A 21,314-nucleotide genomic window follows, 5' to 3' on the forward strand; every position below is an offset into this window, starting at 1 on the left:
CTGGTAGAGGCCCTTGGGTAGGCCCTGTGTGGGGAGGTGATGCTGAGAGGGGCTGAGCCTGGGCTGGCAGTGGCCCTCAGGTAGGCCCTGTGTGGGGGGGGGGATGCTGAGAGTGGGTGAGCCTGGGCTGGCAGCGGCCCTCGGGTAGGCCCTGTGTGGGGAGGTGATGCTGAGAGGGACTGAGCCTGGGCTGGCAGTGGCCCTTAGGTAGGCCCTGTGTGGGGAGGTGATGCTGAGAGTGGGTGAGCCTGGGCTGACATTGGCCCTCGGGTAGGCCCTGTGACGGGGGGGGTTGGGGGCAGATGCTGAGAGGGGGTGAGCCTGGACTGACATTGGCCCTCGTGTAGGCCCTGTGTGGGGAGGTGATGCTGAGAGGGGCTGAGCCTGGGCTGGCAGTGGCCTGCAGTTGTTTTTGTGGAGCTAGGAGGAGCACTCCAACTCCACACAATACAAACATTTTCAAAGTTTTGGGGCTTTTTTTCAGCGGCCTCCAGCAGTCCCGTTAAGGACTGCTGGTTAAGCTCTTCCAAACCCATTGGAGCTTGCACCTAGTTGCTGTCCAATCCGGGTCCTACAATTCTCAACTAGGTGGGTGCCTTGGGTGACTAAACAAAACTGTACACTGTATTCTGTAGGTAGTGTGTCAAAAGGCTTGGTAAATCATTCAAAACAATAGGTAGGATATGACCGATGTCATAACTCAATTTCTTTTTTATAAATGCAATGCACCATCCTAGAGAGAGGGCAATTCCATTGCACAGAAACAAGCGACAGGATGGCAGAAGTTGACGTTCAGCCTCTTTCATATTGAATGTTTCTCTTTGCTTAGAAGCAGGCAATTGGCCAGATCATACCTGACTACACGGTCGAGCTGAGAGGAGCAACAATCGGATGGGCAGCAAAGGACAAATCGAGCAAAAAGAACGTATTAGAGGTGAGGAGGTGCACTGTTAATATCAAGGGGGCAAAGAATTGATCCCAGTTTTCATTGAATCACTTGCCCAATAAACTGGCCAATAAAAAACAGAGAAAATGTGAAAGGAAAGAGATTAAAATGGAATTTTTTTTTGTCTGTTGAATTGGAGGCAAACATTTTTGTCCAACACTGCCAACATTTACCCTCCATCTTCAAGCTGAATCTGAAACAATTGTTTTAAGGTTAAAGTCCTTTTTCTGATCATGGGTTCAGACCTCAGGTATTCGTCTCAAATTTAAGACTAGAACTAGGGGGCATAATCTTAGAATAAGGGGCTTCCCTTTCAAAACTGAGATGAGGAGAAACTTCTTCACTCAGAGGGTAGTAAATCTATGGAATTTGCTACCTCAGAGAGCTGTGGAAGCTGTGACATTAAATAAATTTAAAACGGAGATAGACAGTTTCCTAGCTGATAAGGGAATAAGGGGTTACAGGGAGAGGACAGGGAAGTGGACGTGAGTCTAAGTTCGGATCAGCCATGATCCTATTGAATGGCGGAGCAGGCCCAAGGGGCCGTATGGCCTACTCCTGCTCCTACTTCTTATGTTCTTATGTTAACCTCTGTCCGATTTCATTAACCTGTTTTAAATTAAAACTCACTTCCAAAATAACAGAGAAAAACTTCAGACAAATGTGTTCAGCATTTAACCATTAGTATCGCACAGCGTAACCTCAAGGCCTAAAAGTTTTTGCCATTTGCATTGAGCGCTGAGCACAATGTCCGAACTCTGTTGTTATTCCTTGCTGCTAGTTATTGTTTATTATTAACATTGTTTTATGATGACAGCTGTAATTGAATCTGCCTAAAGAGAAAAATTCTAGGAGGTTTGTCAAGAAACTGCGATCACAAAATTGCCCTCAATTAAGATCAAATTGCCCTCTTTAGTTTCAGCTAAGGTTTGGTGAAGTTTTAAAATCTGTTCGACATGTTGCACTCCATCAGAAAAGGGCATACAGTACCCGCCACGTGGCTGCTGGGTCTCTGGGGCGTGAAATTGGTCTTCGCCACCTGGCGTGAAACACGCTCGTCGCCAGTCGGCAGCCCGCTTTACACCGCGCCCGATTTTCTTTACCCTTGACTTCAGTGGAAAAGTAGATGGGCCGCCGTGTAAAGCAGGCTGCCGATTCGCTATCAGGCTGTTTTTGCGGCCTATTTCAACCTGTCTTTGGGCACAGCTGGCTGTTCGGGGATCAGTGCCGCGCCCTAGTGAACCAAATGTATGTCGAACTCTCTCCATTCATTAGGGTAAATTCGCTTGTCTCGCGATCCCTGCAAGGAGCCGCTCTCAGAGGGAGAGCATGTCAGTGATACAGCTACAACACTTCAGAACTGATTCTCCGACCCACAGTCTCTGAGCGCACTGCCTGATGGGGATTACAGGACCAGCAAGTCTACCCTCTTGCTTTTTTTCCAGTCTCCCCTGAGCATGAACTGCCAAAATCTTGACATATATCCAAAGGTATTGGAACTGAAATATTTCCCACAGGAATATAAATAAGACCAAACGATTAATTTTAGACATATGATATTGCAGATGAATAGCAAGTTTGTCTGCCCCATCTTTTTTGCCCTGTTGCTTTTCTCCCCTCCTCTTCCGAAGGTGCTGGAGCAGAGTTCCATGGTTGCCCAATGCCTTATCCAACTAACCATTCTCAATGTGTGAGTGAGGACAGTTATTGTTGGGCTATTCTGTCATGGGGGGAAGATTCACAGCCGAACCCAATATGAAATACTGTCATAAGTACATAAGAAATAGGAGCAGGAGTAGGCCATATGGTCCCTTGAGCCTGCTCCGCCATTCAATAAGATCATGGCTGATCTTCGACCTCAACTCCACTTTCCCGCCCCATCTCCATATCCCTTGATTCCCCTAGAGTCCAAAAATCTATCGATCTCAGTCTTGAATATACTCAATGACTGAGCATCCACAGCCCTCGGGGGTGGAGAATTCCAAAGATTCACAACCCTCTGAGTAAAGAAGTTTCTCCTCGCCTCAGTCCTAAATGGCCGCCCCTTATCCTAAGACCGTGACCCCTAGTTCTAGACTCTCCAGCCAGGGGAAAACAGCCTCTCAGCAACTACCCTGTCAAACCCCCTCAGAATTTTATATGTTCCAGCCATCAGGAGTGCGAACCCCGAGGGATTTTTGGCTGCTATACTCTGTGTCCAACCCAAAGATCCTGTAATGCATCCAGACTGGTTTCTCAGCTTCATGCGCTTGGCATATTAACAGTGTGTACTTTTCTTTTCAGTTGAAAACCCGAGGGGGCTCAGAGTACCTCATACAGTATGATGCAGAGTCAGTCATCGGGGACTGGTATAAGATGATCAGTGAGAGTATCCATCAAGAGGTATGTGACTGAAAACGAAGCAAGATATATTTCACGTGATGGACATAGGGAATTGCATTGTGGGCAGGGGACATGCACCAGGTGGTATATTTACTGTCTACAAACCAAAGGAAAGAGTCTGTTTAAACTCTTCAACACTGCCAAATTATTGCTAGAGGATGAGTATTACTTGTTCGGAAATGTATCTAATATCCTGCCGTCATGGAGACCTGACATTTCAGATGTCCTCCTCCCTCCTCAGCTGCTCTAGTGATGCAGGCTATGGGAAGGGCCCATGTGTATTGTGAAGCTTCATTCATATGGGAGGTTGGTCTGGAAGCCAATCCTGGAAGCACCTGGGCTCGCTTTGTGTTTCAAATGTTATTAAAGAGCTGACTTGTGCCTTTGACAATTCACCAGCAGCCAGTATAGACTCCATGCTGGTTGTCAAGGCTACAGGTTAGAAACTCTCAATAGTGTTCAATACGTTGATTTAATTGGAAAACTCTCTTTCCAGAAGGAGTTGTCACCTAGATTTTCCAAATTTGCAAAATTGGGATATATTTACGAGAGGGGCAAAGAATTTTTAAAAATTTGTTCTTGGGATATGGCCGTTGCTGGCAAGGCCAGCATTTATGGCCCATCCTTAGTTGCCTTTGAGAAGGTGGTGGTGGGCCGCCATCTTTCACCGCTGCAGTCCGTGTGGTGAAGGTGCTTCCAGAATGCTGTTAGGGAGGGAGTTCCAGGGCTAAAAATTCAGTTTGGGGCACCCAGCTCGCCTGGGCGCCGGAATTACCGCTGCGCGCGGAGCCACTTGCGCCAGCAGGATATTCAGTTTCAGCGCCCCAAGTGGAAGCCGGCCGCTAAACAAGGGTTTCGGCGCCCCGCTTGGGGCGCTGAAACTGAATATCGGCGCGCAAAGTGCCGCAGCGCCACCCGCTGCGGCACGGCAGCCTGCGGTACTGCAGGCCTTCCTCCCACTGTTAAGGGGGAGGTGCCTGCAACAGCGCGATCCCCGCTCGCGAGTGCCAGCAAATGAGCCCGGCACCAAGGAGAAGTGCCGGGCTCTCGGGAAACAGCCGGCAATGCCGCGGGGGGGGGGGGGGGTGTAGGAGGCCGGGGACGGAGGTGCGGGCAGGCGGCCGCCGAAAAAGCGGCCGCCCGCACCTCCACCTTAACTCGCCCCACTACCGCCACAGGTAGGCCCCTGTGTACCGGTCGCTGTTTGCGGCCGGCGCGGAGGAGGCGGCATCGACCAAATATGGCCAGCGGGGTGCTGCGCACACCGATGACGTCATCGGTGGCGGCGCAGCGCTACAGGCTAATGCCGCCATTAGCGCCCCGCTAAATATCGCGGTGGTTGTGGCCAGAGGCGCAAAAGCCCTCTTTGGGCGCAAACTGGTGGTGCAGGCCACTGAATTTCTAGGCCCCAGTGTTTTGGCCCAGCAACGATGAAGGAACGGGCGCTATATGTCCAAATCAGGATTGTGTGTGAATTGGAGGTGGTGGTGTTCCCATGCACCTGCTACCCTTATCCCTCTAGGTGGTGGCAGTCCCAGCTTTGGAAAGTATTTTTCCACCTTTGATCCAGAACGATCTCCCAGCTACAGGATCGTTAAAATATTTTCGTCTGCCTCTCCTTATTTGCCTATTATTGCCAGAAATGGCAGGCGTATAGCTGGTCCCATTCTGCGGGCAATTGGTGGAATGTGAAAATGGGTGTGGCCATTGCAGAACGTGTCCTCATCCGGTTCTCCACCCACACCCCCCCCACTCACTGATCACAACTCTGAAACATCCTGCAGTGCGTGACTGAAGCTAGCTCTCTGCCCCACAAATGTATGGCATCCATGTGTAGAATTCAGGACATTGTCTCAACGATTTTTCTTTTGATTCCCCTTTTAAGTTGGACCCAGTCAGCGCAGACGAAATTGATGCTGTTTATGACCTGGCCGGACCTGAGAAATACAACAGCAAAGATAAGGATGAGAAGAGAAATCGCAGTAAGTCTCTCGGGGTGGGTTTGTAGAGTTTATTTATTTACCAATGGGCGATGGTGGAAACACAGACAGATTTCTAATATGCATATCACTGAGAATTAAACATAACATCCCCAAAACAGAATTAGTCGCAGATTTTCCGATAGCCAGTCCCACGAGTCGGGAGGGGGTCTCCCAGAACAGAGTGATGAATGCTTTCAACGTCATGCAAATACACAGGGTATCACACACAATTAGATGTTTAAAAGAAGTCATACCCTATTAACATATATTGTTCTATTTTTTAAAAGTTCATTTTATTAACATGCTTAGTTATATTGTGAATATTCTGGGATTTAATTCCCACACTGGTTAGCGTGTCGGCATATAAATCCTATGGGTGTTGGATTAACACGATCATAGACCTTGTTCACAAATAAATGAATAGTGCAAAAGGTATTTTATGTCAAAAGTTAACATGCAGGTACAGCCAGCAATTAGGAAAGCAAATGGTATGTTGGCCTTTATTACAAGAGGATTTGAGTACAAGAGTAAAGACGTCTTACTGCAATTATATAGGGCCCTGGTGAGACCACTCCTGGAGTATTGTGTACAGTTTTGGTCTCCTTACCTAAGGAAGGATATACTTGCCATAGAGGGAGTGCAACGAAGGTTCACCAGACTGGCTCCTGGGATGTGGGGATTTTCCTATGAGGAGAGATTGAGTAGACTAGGCCTATATTCTCTAGAGTTTAGAAGAATGAGAGGTGACCTCATTGAAACATACAAAATTCTTACAGGGCTTGACAGGGTAGATGCGGGGAGGATGTTTCCCCTGGCTGGGGAATCTAGAACCAGGGGTCACAGTCTCAGAATAAGGGGTCGGCCATTTAGGACTGAGATGAGGAGAAATTTCTTCACTCGGAGGGTGGTGAACCTTTGGAATTCTCTACCCCAGAGGGCTGTGGAGGCTCAGTCGATGAGTATATTGAAGACAGAGATCGATAGATTTTTGAATATTAAGGGAATCAAGGGATATGGGGATAGTTCAGGAAAGTGGAGATGAGGTAGAAGATCAGCCATGATCTTATTGAATGGTGGAGCAGGCTCGAAGGGCCAAATAGCCTCCTCCTGCTCCTATTTCTTATGTTCTTATGTTATGTTCTTAATTGTTAACCAGTGAGTAAGTAGCCCATCCCCTCCCGCTTTGGTTCCCCCACCTCCTCTGCTCCCCATCCCCAGCTCCCTCTCTGCCGCGTTCCCCGTCCCCTCCACCTCTGCTCCCCAGCCCCCTCCCCTCTCCCTATTTTCTTGCTATTTCTGTAAGATTGCTTCACTGGGCCTGTCCAGCAGGAGTTCCACAGCCCCTTTGAGCTTGATGAGGCACTCTCCTTCTCTCCTGGGACTTTGACAGTCTGAACTGTGGCAAGTGCATATCCACCCTTGCCCCTTCTATTTTTACATGTGACATGCACCCAGTTCCCGTTCTCAGTAATTTGCCCAAGGAGACATAATTGTCTATTATCGGGAATTTGCATTTCCAATGTTACTGATTCATCCCAGAGCTGCCAAATCACAAAATCAGTTTGGACGAAGAAGGCCTTTCAGCTCAGTTGATCTCAGCCTCCCATAACGCCAACACTTCCATCCTTCCATTACAGCATCTAGCAGTTTCTCGAATGAGTACAGTGTCCTGGCCTCGTTTCACCCTTCCTGGCAATCTGTTCCAGCTATCATTCCTTTCCAAATCTTTCCAAAGCATTCTTTCCTCTGAGTCAGAATGTTGTAGGTTTAAGTCCCACTCCAGAGACTTGAGCACAAAATCTAGGCTGACACTCCAGTGCAGTGCCGAGGGAGTGCTGCACTGTCGGAGGTGCCGTCTTTCAGATGAGTCGTTAAACCGAGGCCCCGTCTTCCCTCTTGGATGAATGTAAAAAGATTCCACGGCATTAATCACAGAAGAGCAAAGGAGTTCTCTGTCCTGGCCAATATTTATCCCTCAATCAACATCACTAAAACAGATTATCTGGTCATTATCTCATTGCTGTTTGTGGGATCTTGCTGTGTGTATTTTGGCTGCCACGTTTCCCTACATTGCAACAGGGACTGCACTTTAAAAATACTTCCGCAGCCCCCACCCCGCCCTCCATCACACCCCGCCGAATCTTAGGCCAAAATCTTTGAATGCTGGAAATTTGGAATAGAAACAATAATTAAATAAGGAGGAAATATTTACAGTGGCAGGAGGGTCAGTGGCCAGAGGACACAGATTTAAGGTAATTGGCAAAAGAACCAGAGGGGAGATGAGGTGAATCATTTTTTAACCAAACGTCTCGTTAAGATCTGGAACGCACTACCTGAAATGGTGGTGGAAGCAGATTCAATAGTAACTTTCAAAAGGGAATTGGATAAATACTTGAAGGGGAAAACTTGCAGGGCTATGGGGAAAGTGTAGGGGAGTGAGACTAAATGGATTGTTCCTTCAAAGAGCTGGCATAGGCACGATGGGCCGAATGGCCTCCTCCTGTGCTGCATGATTCTATGAATAAAACGCTGAAAGAACACAGCACGTCTGACAGAGAATCTGCACCATGATGCGTGGACAACATCATCTTCCTTTTTGGTGATGCAAAGATTGGTGCAGCTCCCTGGCATTGATGCTGTATTTTACGCCGAGCCACCTTGCTACCGCCGTACTGGAAGTGACGCCCAGATTAACACTCTCTTTCTTTTGATCTCTTTACTTCAGCGGCTCACAGGTCCTCTATGATCAGCATTGCTGAAACTGTGGACCACAAGAAAGTGAAGACCAAACTAAAAAAATTCCTGCAGCGGAGACCGACCCTGCAGAGTGTGAGGGAAAAAGGTTATATCCAAGGTAAGGGCGAGAGCGCGAGACTGCGTAGCAACAATCAAAGATCACTGGGGATTCCTCTGGCCGCCATTCCCTGCCAGCCATCTTATTTTAATTGGGGCGTCCTGGCATTAACCGGCGCCACTAAGAAAAGCAGCAGTTTTACTCAAGACGTCCAAGCTGGCATAATCATTGACCGACAAACTTTCAGACCCCATCCCGCCAACCCACCCCCGGCACTGGCCCAAACCTCACCCTGTCACCACCTCGCAGCTTGAGAGGTATGCATCGTTTCTGGACAGGAAAAGCCCCCAAGTCCAACCATTCTGCAAGGTTTTACAGTCCTCTCTGTTTACTAACTAACCACAGAGTCGACACTGCGCTGCAGTGAGTTAATGATCAATGTTTGACATCCTGTTTCAAATGGAGGAATGGAGCCTGTGAAAATGCACATTTTTTAAATTTTTAAAAATTCATTTATGGGATGTGGGCGTCGCTGGCAAGGCCAACATTTATTGCCCATCCCTAGTTGCCCTTGAGAAGGTGGTGGGGAGCCGCTGCCTTGAACCGCTGCAGTCCGTGTGGTGAAGGTACTCCCACAGTGCTGTTAGGGCGGGAGTTCCAGGATTTTGACCCAGCGACAATGAAGGATCGCCGATATACTTCTAAGTCAGGATGGTGTGTGACTTGGAGGGGAACGTGGAGGTGGTGGTGTTCCCATGCGCCTGCTGCCCTTGTCCTTCTAGGTGGAAGAGGTTGCAGGTTTGGGAGGTGCCGTCGAAGAAGCCTTGGCGAGTTGCTGCAGTGCATCTTGTAGATGGTACACACTGCAGCCACGGTACGCCGGTGGTGGAGGGAGTGAATGTTTAAGGTGGTGGATGGGGTGCCATTCAAGTGGGCTGCTTTGTCCTGGATGGTGTCGAGCTTCTTGAGTGTTGTTGGAAACATAATGGCGAAGACTGCAGAAAGCAAAACAAGTACATGATTATAAATTTTTCGTAAACTGTGTATGTTTTCAGTAAACCCATCACTTCTAGTTCCAAGTTCCCTTACTTCTTGTGCGCCTCATAAAGCCACAGGAACTATAGCAGAGCAGGGGGACATTCGGCCCTTTGTGTCTGCTCCCAACAAGGCCTGTGCTCCTGCGGAAACACTAGGAAAAGCACAACAAAAAATGGAGGGAAACATACTGAGGAAAAATGGAATTGTTTAGTACAAGAAATGGCAGATGATATCAGGGAACATTGGCAGAGTTCAGGTCATAAAGATTGGGTAATACAAGACCTCAGTGGTACTTGAGGTGTTTCAGTGAATGACCAGGCTAATCACATGCAGGCTCACCCAATACTGACGGCTGTTTTACATCAGGTGACTCCAATAGTGTCATAATAATTCAATCTAAATTTCAGTAGAAATATCAGTCCAATGGTGTATGAATATCACAGTCTATATATTAATTTAATAATCCACATTTGCTTTATATACTGTCCATGATATATGATCAGGTATTCTGATAGTAGTGTATTTCTCACATTAGTGCAAGCAGGTATATTGCTATACAACCTCCCCCCATGTTAATGTAGCCGATATATTGGCATTTGTACATTACCAATGTTAATGCAAACATATACATTATTTTGAATACATTGTCCATATGAATTGTAGACTGAGTACACAAGTACGTGTACATTTCTAATGTTAATGTAACTGTGTACATTATTTTGAATACATTGTCCATATAAATGTAGAGTGAGTACACTGGCATGTGTACATTGCCCATGCTAATGTAACAGTATAGACTGGTGTGAGAGAATGTACCATTGGTCTATCTGGAGCGTTTCCAGCACTGTCTCTGACCGTGCTTTGACTGCTCTGATGCTCATTCGCTTTTCTCACTTTTCCAATTTCAGTTGTGTTTGTGCAGCGAGGCTGCCATGGTTCTTTTTAAAGGTCAGAAGTTCAGCACTGTGTGGTTTGTGTTTTACAGATCAAGTATTCGGCAGTGGTTTGGAGGATCTGTGCCGACGGGAGAGCACCACAGTGCCACACTTTGTACTGCAATGCATTCAGGCTGTGGAGAAACGAGGTAATGGAATTCTGCCACTTAGAAGTCTCAGGGACTATTCCTGATCACTGTCAATACAACATCTTTTAAGCTCCATTTCTGAATTTTTAATTTTACTCACTGGTCTCCCATGATGGTGATTATCACCAGAAGAAAAAACTCTGGTCTTTCTCTTCCTGTAACAATCTCTTTGTCTGTCTTCCACTCTCTGACTCTTTCTACCTCTCTGACTCTTTCTATCTCTCTGACTCTTTCTATCTCTCTGACTCTTTCTATCTCTCTGACTCTCTCTATCTCTCTGACTCTTTCTATCTCTCTGACTCTCTCTATCTCTCTAACTTTCTATCTCTCTGACTCTCTCTATCTCTCTGACTCTTTCTATCTCTCTGACTCTTTCTATCTCTCTGACTCTTTCTATCTCTCTGACTCTTTCTATCTCTCTGACTCTTTCTATCTCTCTGACTCTCTCTATCTCTCTGACTCTTTCTATCTCTCTAACTCTTTCTATCTCTCTGACTCTTTCTATCTCTCTGACTCTTTCTATCTCTCTGACTCTCTCTATCTCTCTGACTCTTTCTATCTCTCTGACTCTTTTTATCTCTCTGACTCTTTTTATCTCTCTGACTCTTTCTATCTCTCTGACTCTTTCTATCTCTCTGACTCTTTCTATCTCTCTGACTCTTTCTATCTCTCTGACTCTTTCTATCTCTCTGACTCTTTCTATCTCTCTAACTCTTTCTATCTCTCTGACTCTCTCTATCTCTCTGACTCTTTCTATCTCTCTGACTCTCTCTATCTCTCTGACTCTCTCTATCTCTCTGACTCTCTCTATCTCTCTGACTCTCTCTATCTCTCTGACTCTTTCTATCTCTCTGACTCTCTCTATCTCTCTGACTCTTTCTATCTCTCTGACTCTCTCTATCTCTCTGACTCTTTCTATCTCTCTGACTCTTTCTATCTCTAACTCTTTTTATCTCTCTGACTCTTTCTATCTCTCTGACTCTTTCTATCTCTCTAACTCTTTTTATCTCTGACTCTTTCTATCTCTCTGACTCTTTCTATCTCTCTGACTCTCTCTATCTCTCTGACTCTTTCTATCTCTCTGACTCTCTCTATCTCTCTGACTCTCTCTATCTCTCTGACTCTTTCTATCTCTCTGACTCTTTCTATCTCTCTGACTCTTTCTATCTCTCTGACTCTTTCTATCTCTCTGACTCTTTCTATCTCTCTGACTCTCTCTATCTCTCTGACTCTTTCTATCTCTGACTCTTTCTATCTCTCTGACTCTATCTCTCTGACTCTATCTCTGACTCTTTCTATCTCTCTGACTCTTTCTATCTCTCTGACTCTTTCTATCTCTCTAACTCTTTCTATCTCTCTAACTCTTTCTATCTCTCTAACTCTTTCTATCTCTCTAACTCTTTCTATCTCTAACTCTTTGGGCTGGATTTTCATTCAGGAGTCGGGTTGGAGGCGGGACTACAACTTTCGGGGTTGTAGTCCCGCCTCCATCGAGATGCGGCCAATCCACGCGATTTTAACTTGATTGACCTTGTTGAGCCCGCCCAGCGGGCTCAGCAGGCCAATTAAGGACCACCCGGCAACAGGTGACGTCACAGACTGAAATGTCATCTGTCAAGACGTTTTGACAGATGAAATATCAGCGTTTCACAGTTGTTTGAAGCTGTCACACACTGACAGTCTTACTTCTAACCTGAGTCCTTCTCCACAGACTCAGTTAGAAATCTCTCCTGCACTGAAAGCTGCAGGCTGTCACTTTTGACAGATCGCAGCCATTCTGCTTTCTGTGCCGGTGAGATGAGGGACTCCCCGAACCGAAAGGAAGGAAGGCTGAAAAGGTAAGAAAATTTATGTAAAACTTATTTAATCACTTTAGACACACCAAACACACTCATCTTTGCACTCATGCACACATCACTCTCCTGAACACCGACATCTCGACCCCTCCAAGCCCTTCAACCCGACGGCTCGACTCCTCCAACTTGGCGTGGTTTGGAGCCATCGGGAATCCCACAGTTCAAGCTTAAAAATAGGGATTAGGCTAAAAACTGCCTGTTAACTACCTGTTAACAGGCAGTTAATTGGCACTAATCCCTTCCCGCCTCGGGGAGGCGGGTCCCAGTGCAGGGTGAGTACCCGCCTTCTTTGAAACTGACATGGAGGTGGGTTGGGGGCGGGATGGGGTCGGGGACCCCTGATTTCGGGAATTTAACCCCCTGCACACCTCCAATCCCGACTCCACGGCACACTGAAAATCGAGCCCTTTCTATCTCTTTCTAACTTTTTCTATCTCTCTAACTCTTTCTATCTCTTTCTGTTTGCCTTCCATTCTTCCTCTCTCTTTATATGGTTCACGCTTTTTCTTGTCAGCTGTGTATCTTTTCTCATTCATTCTTCTTCTTTCTGTAAGTCCTTCCTTCCTGTTGTCTCCACTCCTCTGTGCCTCCCACACTATCCAAAGCTCTAGTAGCTACAGAAGTGATCTTGCTTCTTTTTGAGTGCAAAGGAAGGATCGGGAGGTCAGGAGCTGGGGTGGGGCCTGAGCACTCAGGTGGGAAGAGATGGGGGGGGAAAGGGGCCAGTGTTGGCAGGGAGCAGGTGAGAGTCTGGAATAGCTTGTATCCCTGCTCTGGGCCAGTTGGTCTTTCTATCGCTCTGGTAGGAAAAATAATGGAATCCCTACTAAAGGAGAAAATGGAAGAATGTCTAGAAACCAAAAATATAATAATAAATAGTCAGCAGGGATTTCAAAAGGGAAAGTCTTGCTTAACCAACCTAATTGATTTTTTTGAAGAGGTATCAAAGAGAGTAGACAAGGCTAATGCAGTAGATGGAATTTATCTAGATTTTCAAAAGGCCTTCAATAAGGTACCACATAATAGACTAATGTATAAAGTAAAGGACTACGGAGTCAGGGGACAAGTAGCAGAATGGATTGCTGGCTGGCTTCATAGAAACATAGAAGATAGGAGCAGGAGTAGGCCATTCGGCCCCTCGAGCCTGCTCCGCCATTCAATGCGATCATGGCTGATCATCCAATTTCAGTACCTGGTCCCTGCTTTCTCCCCATACCCCTTGATCCCTTTAGCCTTAAGAAATATATCCAACTCCTTCTTGAATATATTTAATGAATTGGCCTCTACTGCCTTCTGTGGTAGAGAATTCCACAGGTTCACCACTCTCTGGGTGAAGGAATTCCTCCTCATTTCTGTCCTAAATGGCCTACCCCTTATCCTTGGACTGTGACCCCTGGTTCTGGACTCCCCGACCATTGGGAACATCTTTCCTGCATCTAGTCTGTCCAGTCCTGTCAGAATTTTATAAGTTTCAATAAGATCCCCTCTCATTCTTCTAAACTCCAGCGAGTATAAGCCCAGTCGTCCCAATCTCTCCTCATATGTCATTCCTGCCATCCCAGGTATCAGCCTGGTGAATCTTCGCTGAACTCCTTCCATGGCAAGAACATCCTTCCTCAGATAAGGTGACCAAAACTGCACACAATACTCAAGGTGTGGTCTCACCAAGACCCTGTACAACTGCAGCAAGACATCCTTGTTCCTGTACTCAAACCCTCTCGCTCCGAAGGCCAACATACCATTTGCCTTCTTAACCGCCTGCTGCACCTGCATGCTTACCTTCAGTGACTGGTGCACAAGGACACCCAGGTCTCATTGCACTTCCCCTTCTCCCAATCTATTGCCATTCAGACAATAATCTGCCTTCCTGTTTTTGCCACCAAAGTGGATAACCTCACATTTATCCACATTATACTGCATCTGCCATGCATTTGCCCAATCACCCAACCTATCCAAATCATCCTGGAGTTTCTCGGCATCCTCCTCACAGCACACACGCCCACCCAGCTTTGTGTCGTCTGCAAATTTGGAGATATTCCATCTAGTTCCCTTGTCTAGCTCATTAATATATACTGTATTGTGATAGCAATAGCAGGACAGAAAGCAGAGAGTGGAAGTAAAGGGTAGCTATTCACAGTGGCAGAAGGTGGGCAGTGGTTTTCCACAAGAACCACTGCTGTTCACAATTTATATTAACGATCTAGACTTAGGAACCAAAAACACCATTTCTAAATTTGTGCACGACACCAAATTGGGGGGGATAGCTAATACTGAGGAGGACTGCAACAAATTACAAGAGGACATTAATAAACTGGCAAAATGGGCATATAATTGGCAAATGAAATTTAACACAGATAAATGTGAGCTATTATATTTTGGTAAGAAAAATAGGGAGGTCGCATATTACTTGGAAAATAAGAATCTAAATGGGATAGAGGAGCAAAGGGATCTCGGAGTACAAATACATAAATCACTAAAAGTTGCGCCACAGGTTAACAAGGCCATAAAAAAACAGCACTAGTGTTTATTTCTAGAGGGATAGAATTGAAAAGTGGTGAAGTTATGCTAAACTTGTATCGAATCTTGGTTAGACCACACTTGGAGTACTGCGTACAATTCTGGTCGCTATATAAAAAGGATATAGAGGCACTGGAGAGGGTGCAGAGAAGATTTACAAGGATGATACCAGAAATGCGAGGGTATACATATCAGGAAAGGATGAACAGGCTGGGTCTCTTTTCTCTTGAAAGGAGAGGGCTGAGGGGTGACCTAATAGAGGTCTTTAAAATTATGAAAGGTTTTGATAGAGTGGATACAGAGAGAGTGTTTCCACTTGTGGGGAAGAGCAAAACTAGAGGCCATCAATATAAGATAGTCACCAAGAAATCAGATAGGGAATTCAGAAGAAACTTCTTTACCCAAAGACTGGTGAGAATGTGGAACTCGCTACCACAGGGAGTGGTTGAAGCGAATAGTACAGATGCATTTAAGGGACGGTTAGATAAGCATATGAGGGAGAAGGGAATAGAGGGTTACGCTGATAGAGTTAGATGAGGAAAGACGGGAGGAGGCTCGAGTGGAGCATAAACGCCGGCATGGACTGGTTGGGCCGAATGGCCTGTTTCTGTGCTGTATATCCTATATAATCTTATGTATGGAGCTGTGGCCGAACCAATGGTGGTTATTAGGACATGATGAAAGAGATCCAGGGAGCGAGGGCCTGAAAGGTGGTACTGGACCAGATTTTGGGTTGTGAGGGAATGATTGGGCCAGTAGGGAGTGGGAAACTCAGGCTAGAAAGGAAGAGGGAAACCACATTCTAGGAAGGTGGAAACGGGGCTGAAGCTGGGATAACTTTATTTATTCTATTTTATCTTTTCTCACTCTAAAATTACAAACTAATCACAGAGTGGGAGCTTAGTGGAGTTATAGGCTCTCTGTGTCGGGACCAGCTCATCAGTTGACTTCCCAAGCACTGGTCCTGCTGCTTGTAAAGCAGCACAGTTAGTTTCCAGGAAATCAGCTGGTCTTCCCGGTCCTGATGCTGAATAAATTCATTGCTCCTTTAATCCTCACCTCATGCCACAGGAGGATCAGAGCTGAAGCTGGAATAAGGGAGGCCTGACCAGGAGCCTGGAAGAGTGACTTATATGGGAAGCGCGAGAGTGGGCTTTATAGCAGGAGGTAGACAGGTCACATTGAAGGCAGTTGGAAGTGGTGGAGTGCGAGGCCCAGGGCAGCCACAGGGTGGCATAAAACCAATGAGTTCAGTCTATCTGATGTCAAATTTTGATTTATCCATGGCTTGTTACCAGGCGGGTACTCTGACAGCATGGAGGTGGTCATAGGGCCAAGGGAGATGGTGGAGCAATAGAGCTGGGTATCATGAGCATGTCTGGAAAACTGACCCATTTCCAGCAGATGATGTCACCAACAGGAAATGGCCATGGATTGAACCTTGGGGACTCTAAAGGTGACAGCACGTGGGCAGGAATGGAAGCCAGTGCGGAGGTGCACTAGTTGTGTTTGGATAAGTAGGAGTGGAACCGTGCATGGCCAAGCATGACAAACACTTTGCCTATACGACACCTTCAAGAGTGACAAATGTAACACTTTGAGGAGTGATGGAAATGCTCGATACAAAACTTATTTCCTATATAAATCTTATCTAGTCCTGAAGCTAAAACATATAAAAACTCGGCCAGTCTCCTGAAACAGACTTACTATGGATTATTACTGATTATCAAGAATATATATGATGATGTTGTGGCTGTATCTTCAAGAACTTTTTTCTGCCGTCTGGTCCAGGTATGCTGAGGCCAAATGATCGTCCCCACAATCAGTGCCTTGGCTGAAATCTACTAATCCAGCATAGACTAGATCAAGGACGACTTGTGAATGATTTTAAATTTTAAAATTGCATTTACCCAGTGAGTGATTGGAATGTGGAACTCCCTACCACAGGGAGTGGTTGAGGTGAATAGCACAGATGCATTTAAGGGGAAGCTAGATAAACACATGAGGGAGAAAGGAATAGAAGGTTATGGTGATAGGGTGAGATGAAGAGGGGTGGGAGGAGGCTGGTGTGGAACCTAAATACCAGCATGGACCAGTTGGGCCGAATGGCCTGTTTCTGTACGTTCTATGTGCATTAATTCACACATCAATGTGGAGTATGCTGATGTTTATTTTGGGTTTGGTACTGAGGCATAATAATATGACATTGTCACTCCTTGATAGACTTGTGTCAACCCTTCTGACCTGTTATCACCAGTATTCTCTGATTTCTGACTGAACATTGTGCCATGTAAAGACTGCTCAGTGACCTCCTTCTCTCTCTCTCTCTCTCGTTAGGTTTGGACATTGATGGCTTGTACCGAGTCAGTGGGAATCTGGCTATCATACAGAAGCTACGTTTCAAAGTCAATCACGGTGAGAGCCCATCGCACGGCGAAGAGCTTGTTCGCACTACAACAACAACTTGTATTTATATAGCACCTTTAACGTAGTAAAACGTCCCAAGGCGTTTCACAGGAGCCTAATCAGACAAAATTTGACACCACTCCACATAAGGAGATATTATCACAGGCTACCAAAAGCTTGATCAAAGAGGTAGCTTTTAAGGAGCGTCTAAAAGGAGGCGAGACGGAGAGGGTTGGAGAGGGAATTCTAGAGCTTAGGGCCACGACAGCTGAAGGCATGGACGGCAATGTGGAATAAAGGAAATCGGGCATGCACAAGAGGCCAGAGTTGCAGGAACACAGAGTTCTCGGAGGAATTGTGGGGCTGGAGAAGGTTACAGAGATGGGGAGGGGTGAGGCCATGGAGGGATGTGAACACACGTATAAGAATTTTACATCCGCGGCATTGCTGGACCGGGAGCCAATGTAGGTGAGAGAGCACAGGGGTGATGGGTGAACAGGACTTGGTGCGAATTAGGATACGGGCAGCAGAGTTTTTCTGTTTTAGAATCAAGCTAGTCCTGATTCCAGAGTGAATGTTAAATGGAGGTCCCCTCCTTATTTTAAATCGTAGTTTCAAATCATTGTTTTGGTTTGAAAACTTGTCTCCCTGATGGGTAGAGCTTGGAAGATAATGGATGGTGACAGTCAAGTGGGGTCATTTTGAATTTGAATTTCGATTCATATTACATTTCTAAATGCTGCAGTCTTGCAAAGTTGGATAAATCCAAACAATCGAATGAGAAATTATCCTGCAGTTCATCCCTATTGATTCTGGGACCTCCTGGGACTCGCTAAAATATTTCCAAAAGTGATAACATTTTCTAACGGGGCCTCAGATGAAAGAGTCTGCTAGAAATAATTTAAACAATTCATTGTATGTGAAGATCACATTGTCTAAATGCTGCAAACATTATTATTGGAAAGAAGGCTTGCAAGCCATAAAGCAGGTAGCATAGTGCAATGTTCCCTCTCATTTTTGTTTTTGATGCGCGGCCCATTCAAATTTCCGCGCATGCGCGTTTTTTCCATTTAAAAGCCGGTGAGCCAGCTGCGCGGGACCTCCAGACCGCTGCGCGGCCACGCAGCTTAATGGGAACATTGGTGTAGTGTCGTGGTTATGTTACTGGGCTCATAGTCCAGAGACCGTGGATTCAAATCCCAACATGGTAGTTTGAGAATTTGAATTCAGTTTAAATAAAAAGCTGGTATCCGTAAAAGTGACCCACGAAGCTGACTGGTTGGGGGAAAAATTCAGTTGTTTGCGCCTCCCGTTAGTGCCTTAAGAGGGCGCTAATGGGGCACAAAGCAACTAGCGCCTGGGCGCGGCGATGTTTGCGCCGCTCGCGAAATTAACTAGACATTTTGCGGCGGCACTAAACACTGCCGCCACGATCTCTTGCACCGGCAGATCGTGACGTCAGTCGAGTGCACAACGCCCCAGTAGCGCCCCAGACCGGATATTGAGTGGCGCACCCTGCCTTACTGCCTGCCGCCAGCAACGACAGGTTGCGGGGAGCGTTTTGCAGTCAGAAAGGGACTGGGGAGCGCTATTTAAAGGTGACCACTTCCTGCCTTTTTTTGTTGGTGACATTTGTGCACCATGCATTCTGAGAGAGAGAGAGAGAGAGACTTCTGGAGAGATTCAACGCTGTGTGAAGGAGTTTTGGGTACTGAGCAGCACTTTGCAGGTTCATTTTGATTTGCCCTTGTATCGATTTAGAAGAGACTGTGGGGTCTGCACTCGGAGCTCTTTCCCTGGTTCTCTCCATTGTTCTTCCCAGCAGATTTGATGTACAGGTCTCTCCAGGCCGAGATTCAAGGCTGCAATGGGCAGGATGTGGATGGAGACCAAGATCAACCCTCCCCTTTAAGATAAAAACAGAAAATGCTGGAGAAACTCAGCAAGTCAGGCAGCATCTGTGAAGAGAGAAACAGAGTTAACATTTCAGGTCGATGACCATTCGTCAGAACTCCCCTTTAAGAATTAGCCGGTGCCAGTGTGTCTGTGTTCCATTGCTGACTGACATCACATGATCTTTGCCAGCGCTGTGAGGTAGCGCCTCGCTCCTTGGCCTTTGCGCCTTAAGACAGGTGTGAAGCGCCTGATTTAGCGCTCCAATCACCTCCAGCGGCGATAAAAGCCAAGTTTGCTGTCGGAGGCGATAATTAGCGCCAGGCACTAAACTTTGCGCACGGCCGATAATGGCGCCCCAAACAGGGCGATACCGAATTTTTCCACCGTTACCTTTAAAAACCCAACTAGTTCACGAATGATTTTTAGGGCACTAAACCTGTTGCCCTTACCTGGTTTGGTCTATATGTACCTCCAGTCCCACACTAATGTGGTTGACTCTTAACTGCCCTCTGAAGTGGCCAAACAAGCTGCTCAGACCTAGGGGTGGGCAATAAATGCCAGCCTTGCCAGCAACACACACATCCTGAGAATGAATTTTTAAAAAAACAAAGTGGAATCTTACTTCAATTTTTTCCCCAATTTTCTCCGTACCCAGCCAGCAATACTGACTCATACTGAAGTGCCAGTATCTCACCCAAGTGGCCAGGTTTGGCAGTGAGTGTTGACAAGCTACTTAACCATGTAGGGGATCACAGCTAAGCCCGATCTTCTTCTCATCCCTCATCCACATGCACACGTTCCAGCATTGAGTTACTGGATTGTAATTGGAAATTGAAATGTGGCATCTTTTCCAACTGGAGTGACCCAAGGCCACCACTGCCCTGCTGAGGTCAGCTGGCTTAGTGATTGCTCAGCACCATGTAACATTTGAACATGGGGCCTTCCTGGTCTGCATGCCTTGGTAACCACGACAAGCGAACCATTAAGGAGCCCATTGGTAACCCTGAGAAGGGCGCGTCTTTAACACAGTGGTGGGTCTGTGGAAGTTTAACTTGTTAATTCTTTGCTTCTACTTTCTCTCTCTGTACAGATGAAAATGTTAACCTGGAGGATGGTCCATGGGATGATGTCCATGTTATCACGGGGGCTCTGAAACTCTTCTTCCGAGAGCTGCCTGAGCCACTCTTCCCATTCAACTATTTTGATAGTTTCATTAGCGCAATGAGTAAGTAAAAGTGGAATATTTATCTTTAGGGTTATGCTGCCTGGCGTAGCACCCTAGTTGCTGTTTTTGCCAACAGGTTACAGGTTTTATTAAAATTGGTAAATTGCCTGTGATATTGTCCATGGTCAGCTGGTGATTATAATTTTTTTATATACAAGATGGTGACAGAGTTGGGAAAGAGGCTTCAGAACTTACTCCATGGAGTGACCTTGTGGTCAAAACCTACAACTACATTATGAGACTTGACATTACAGTAGGAAACATAGAAACATAGAAGATAGGAGCAGGAGTAGGCCATTTGGCCCCTCGAGCCTGCTCCGCCATTCAATGAGATCATGGCTGATCATCCAAACTCAGTATCCTGTCCCTGCTTTCTCCCCATATCCCTTGATCCCTTTAGCCTTAAGAAATATATCTAGCTCCTTCTCGAATATATTTAATGAATTGGCCTCAACTGCCTTCTGTGGTAGAGAATTCCACAGGTTCACCACTCTCTGGGTGAAGAAATTCCTCCTCATCTCAGTCCTAAATGGCTTACCCCTTATCCTTAGACTGTGACCCCTGGTTCTGGACTCCCCCGCCGTCGGGAACATCCTTCCTGCATCTAGTCTGTCTAGTCCTGTTAGAATTTTATAAGTTTCAATGAGATCCCCTCTCATTCTTCTGAACTCTAGCAGAAGGCTGACGAGACATTGTGACAACAGAAAGCAAGATTTGTGGATAAAAAATGAATGTGCTCCACAAAATTTTTGAAAATATACGGATATTGCATTCATTTGATATTCCTTTGGCCATCAACATTTTCATTACTAATACCACACAGGGAGACTTAAAGCCACTGGTGTTCTAGGACTGATGGCAGGCTGTGAGTTCCGAGTTGAAGTTCTCCCCTGATCTGTACAGCAAAATAGCACTTTTATAACTTATTATTTTCTATGAAATGTAATATATTTGACCCATGAGATGAAGCAGTGAATGCACGTTTGTAGGCACAAGGGATGCTGCGTAATTATTGTCCTCTTGTCTAGTTTGCCAGTGGGTAGACACGAGGCTGATGCAATGTCTGGTGTGTACTCCTGTCGAGAGGGGAGGCTGTTTACACCTGTTTAATGTTACCTGTTACCTGGTTTAAGTGCCCCTCCTTGCTTTGTGAGCAAAAAACAAAATGGCTGGTTTCCGTGGAGATAT

General features: G+C 46.2%; 1 protein-coding gene across 2 annotated transcripts in view; it reads left to right on the plus strand.

The window, feature by feature from the left end:
* The window catches only part of LOC147101454 (rho GTPase-activating protein 27-like), a 231,077-nt gene that overhangs the window by 195,521 nt on the left and 14,242 nt on the right, over positions 1-21,314 (plus strand). For both annotated transcript variants that reach the window (XM_085966576.1, XM_085966575.1), the window contains 7 exons: positions 830-934; positions 3,230-3,328; positions 5,214-5,310; positions 8,036-8,164; positions 10,128-10,226; positions 16,937-17,014; positions 19,992-20,126. In XM_085966576.1, the coding sequence (XP_085822702.1) occupies positions 830-934; positions 3,230-3,328; positions 5,214-5,310; positions 8,036-8,164; positions 10,128-10,226; positions 16,937-17,014; positions 19,992-20,126 (742 nt within the window). The remainder of the gene's footprint in view (positions 1-829; positions 935-3,229; positions 3,329-5,213; positions 5,311-8,035; positions 8,165-10,127; positions 10,227-16,936; positions 17,015-19,991; positions 20,127-21,314) is intronic.

The sequence above is a fragment of the Somniosus microcephalus genome, chromosome 24 (assembly GCF_052327205.1).
Source record: "Somniosus microcephalus isolate GS21.2 chromosome 24, FLI_Smic_1.0, whole genome shotgun sequence".
NCBI classification, from domain to species: domain Eukaryota; kingdom Metazoa; phylum Chordata; class Chondrichthyes; order Squaliformes; family Somniosidae; genus Somniosus; species Somniosus microcephalus.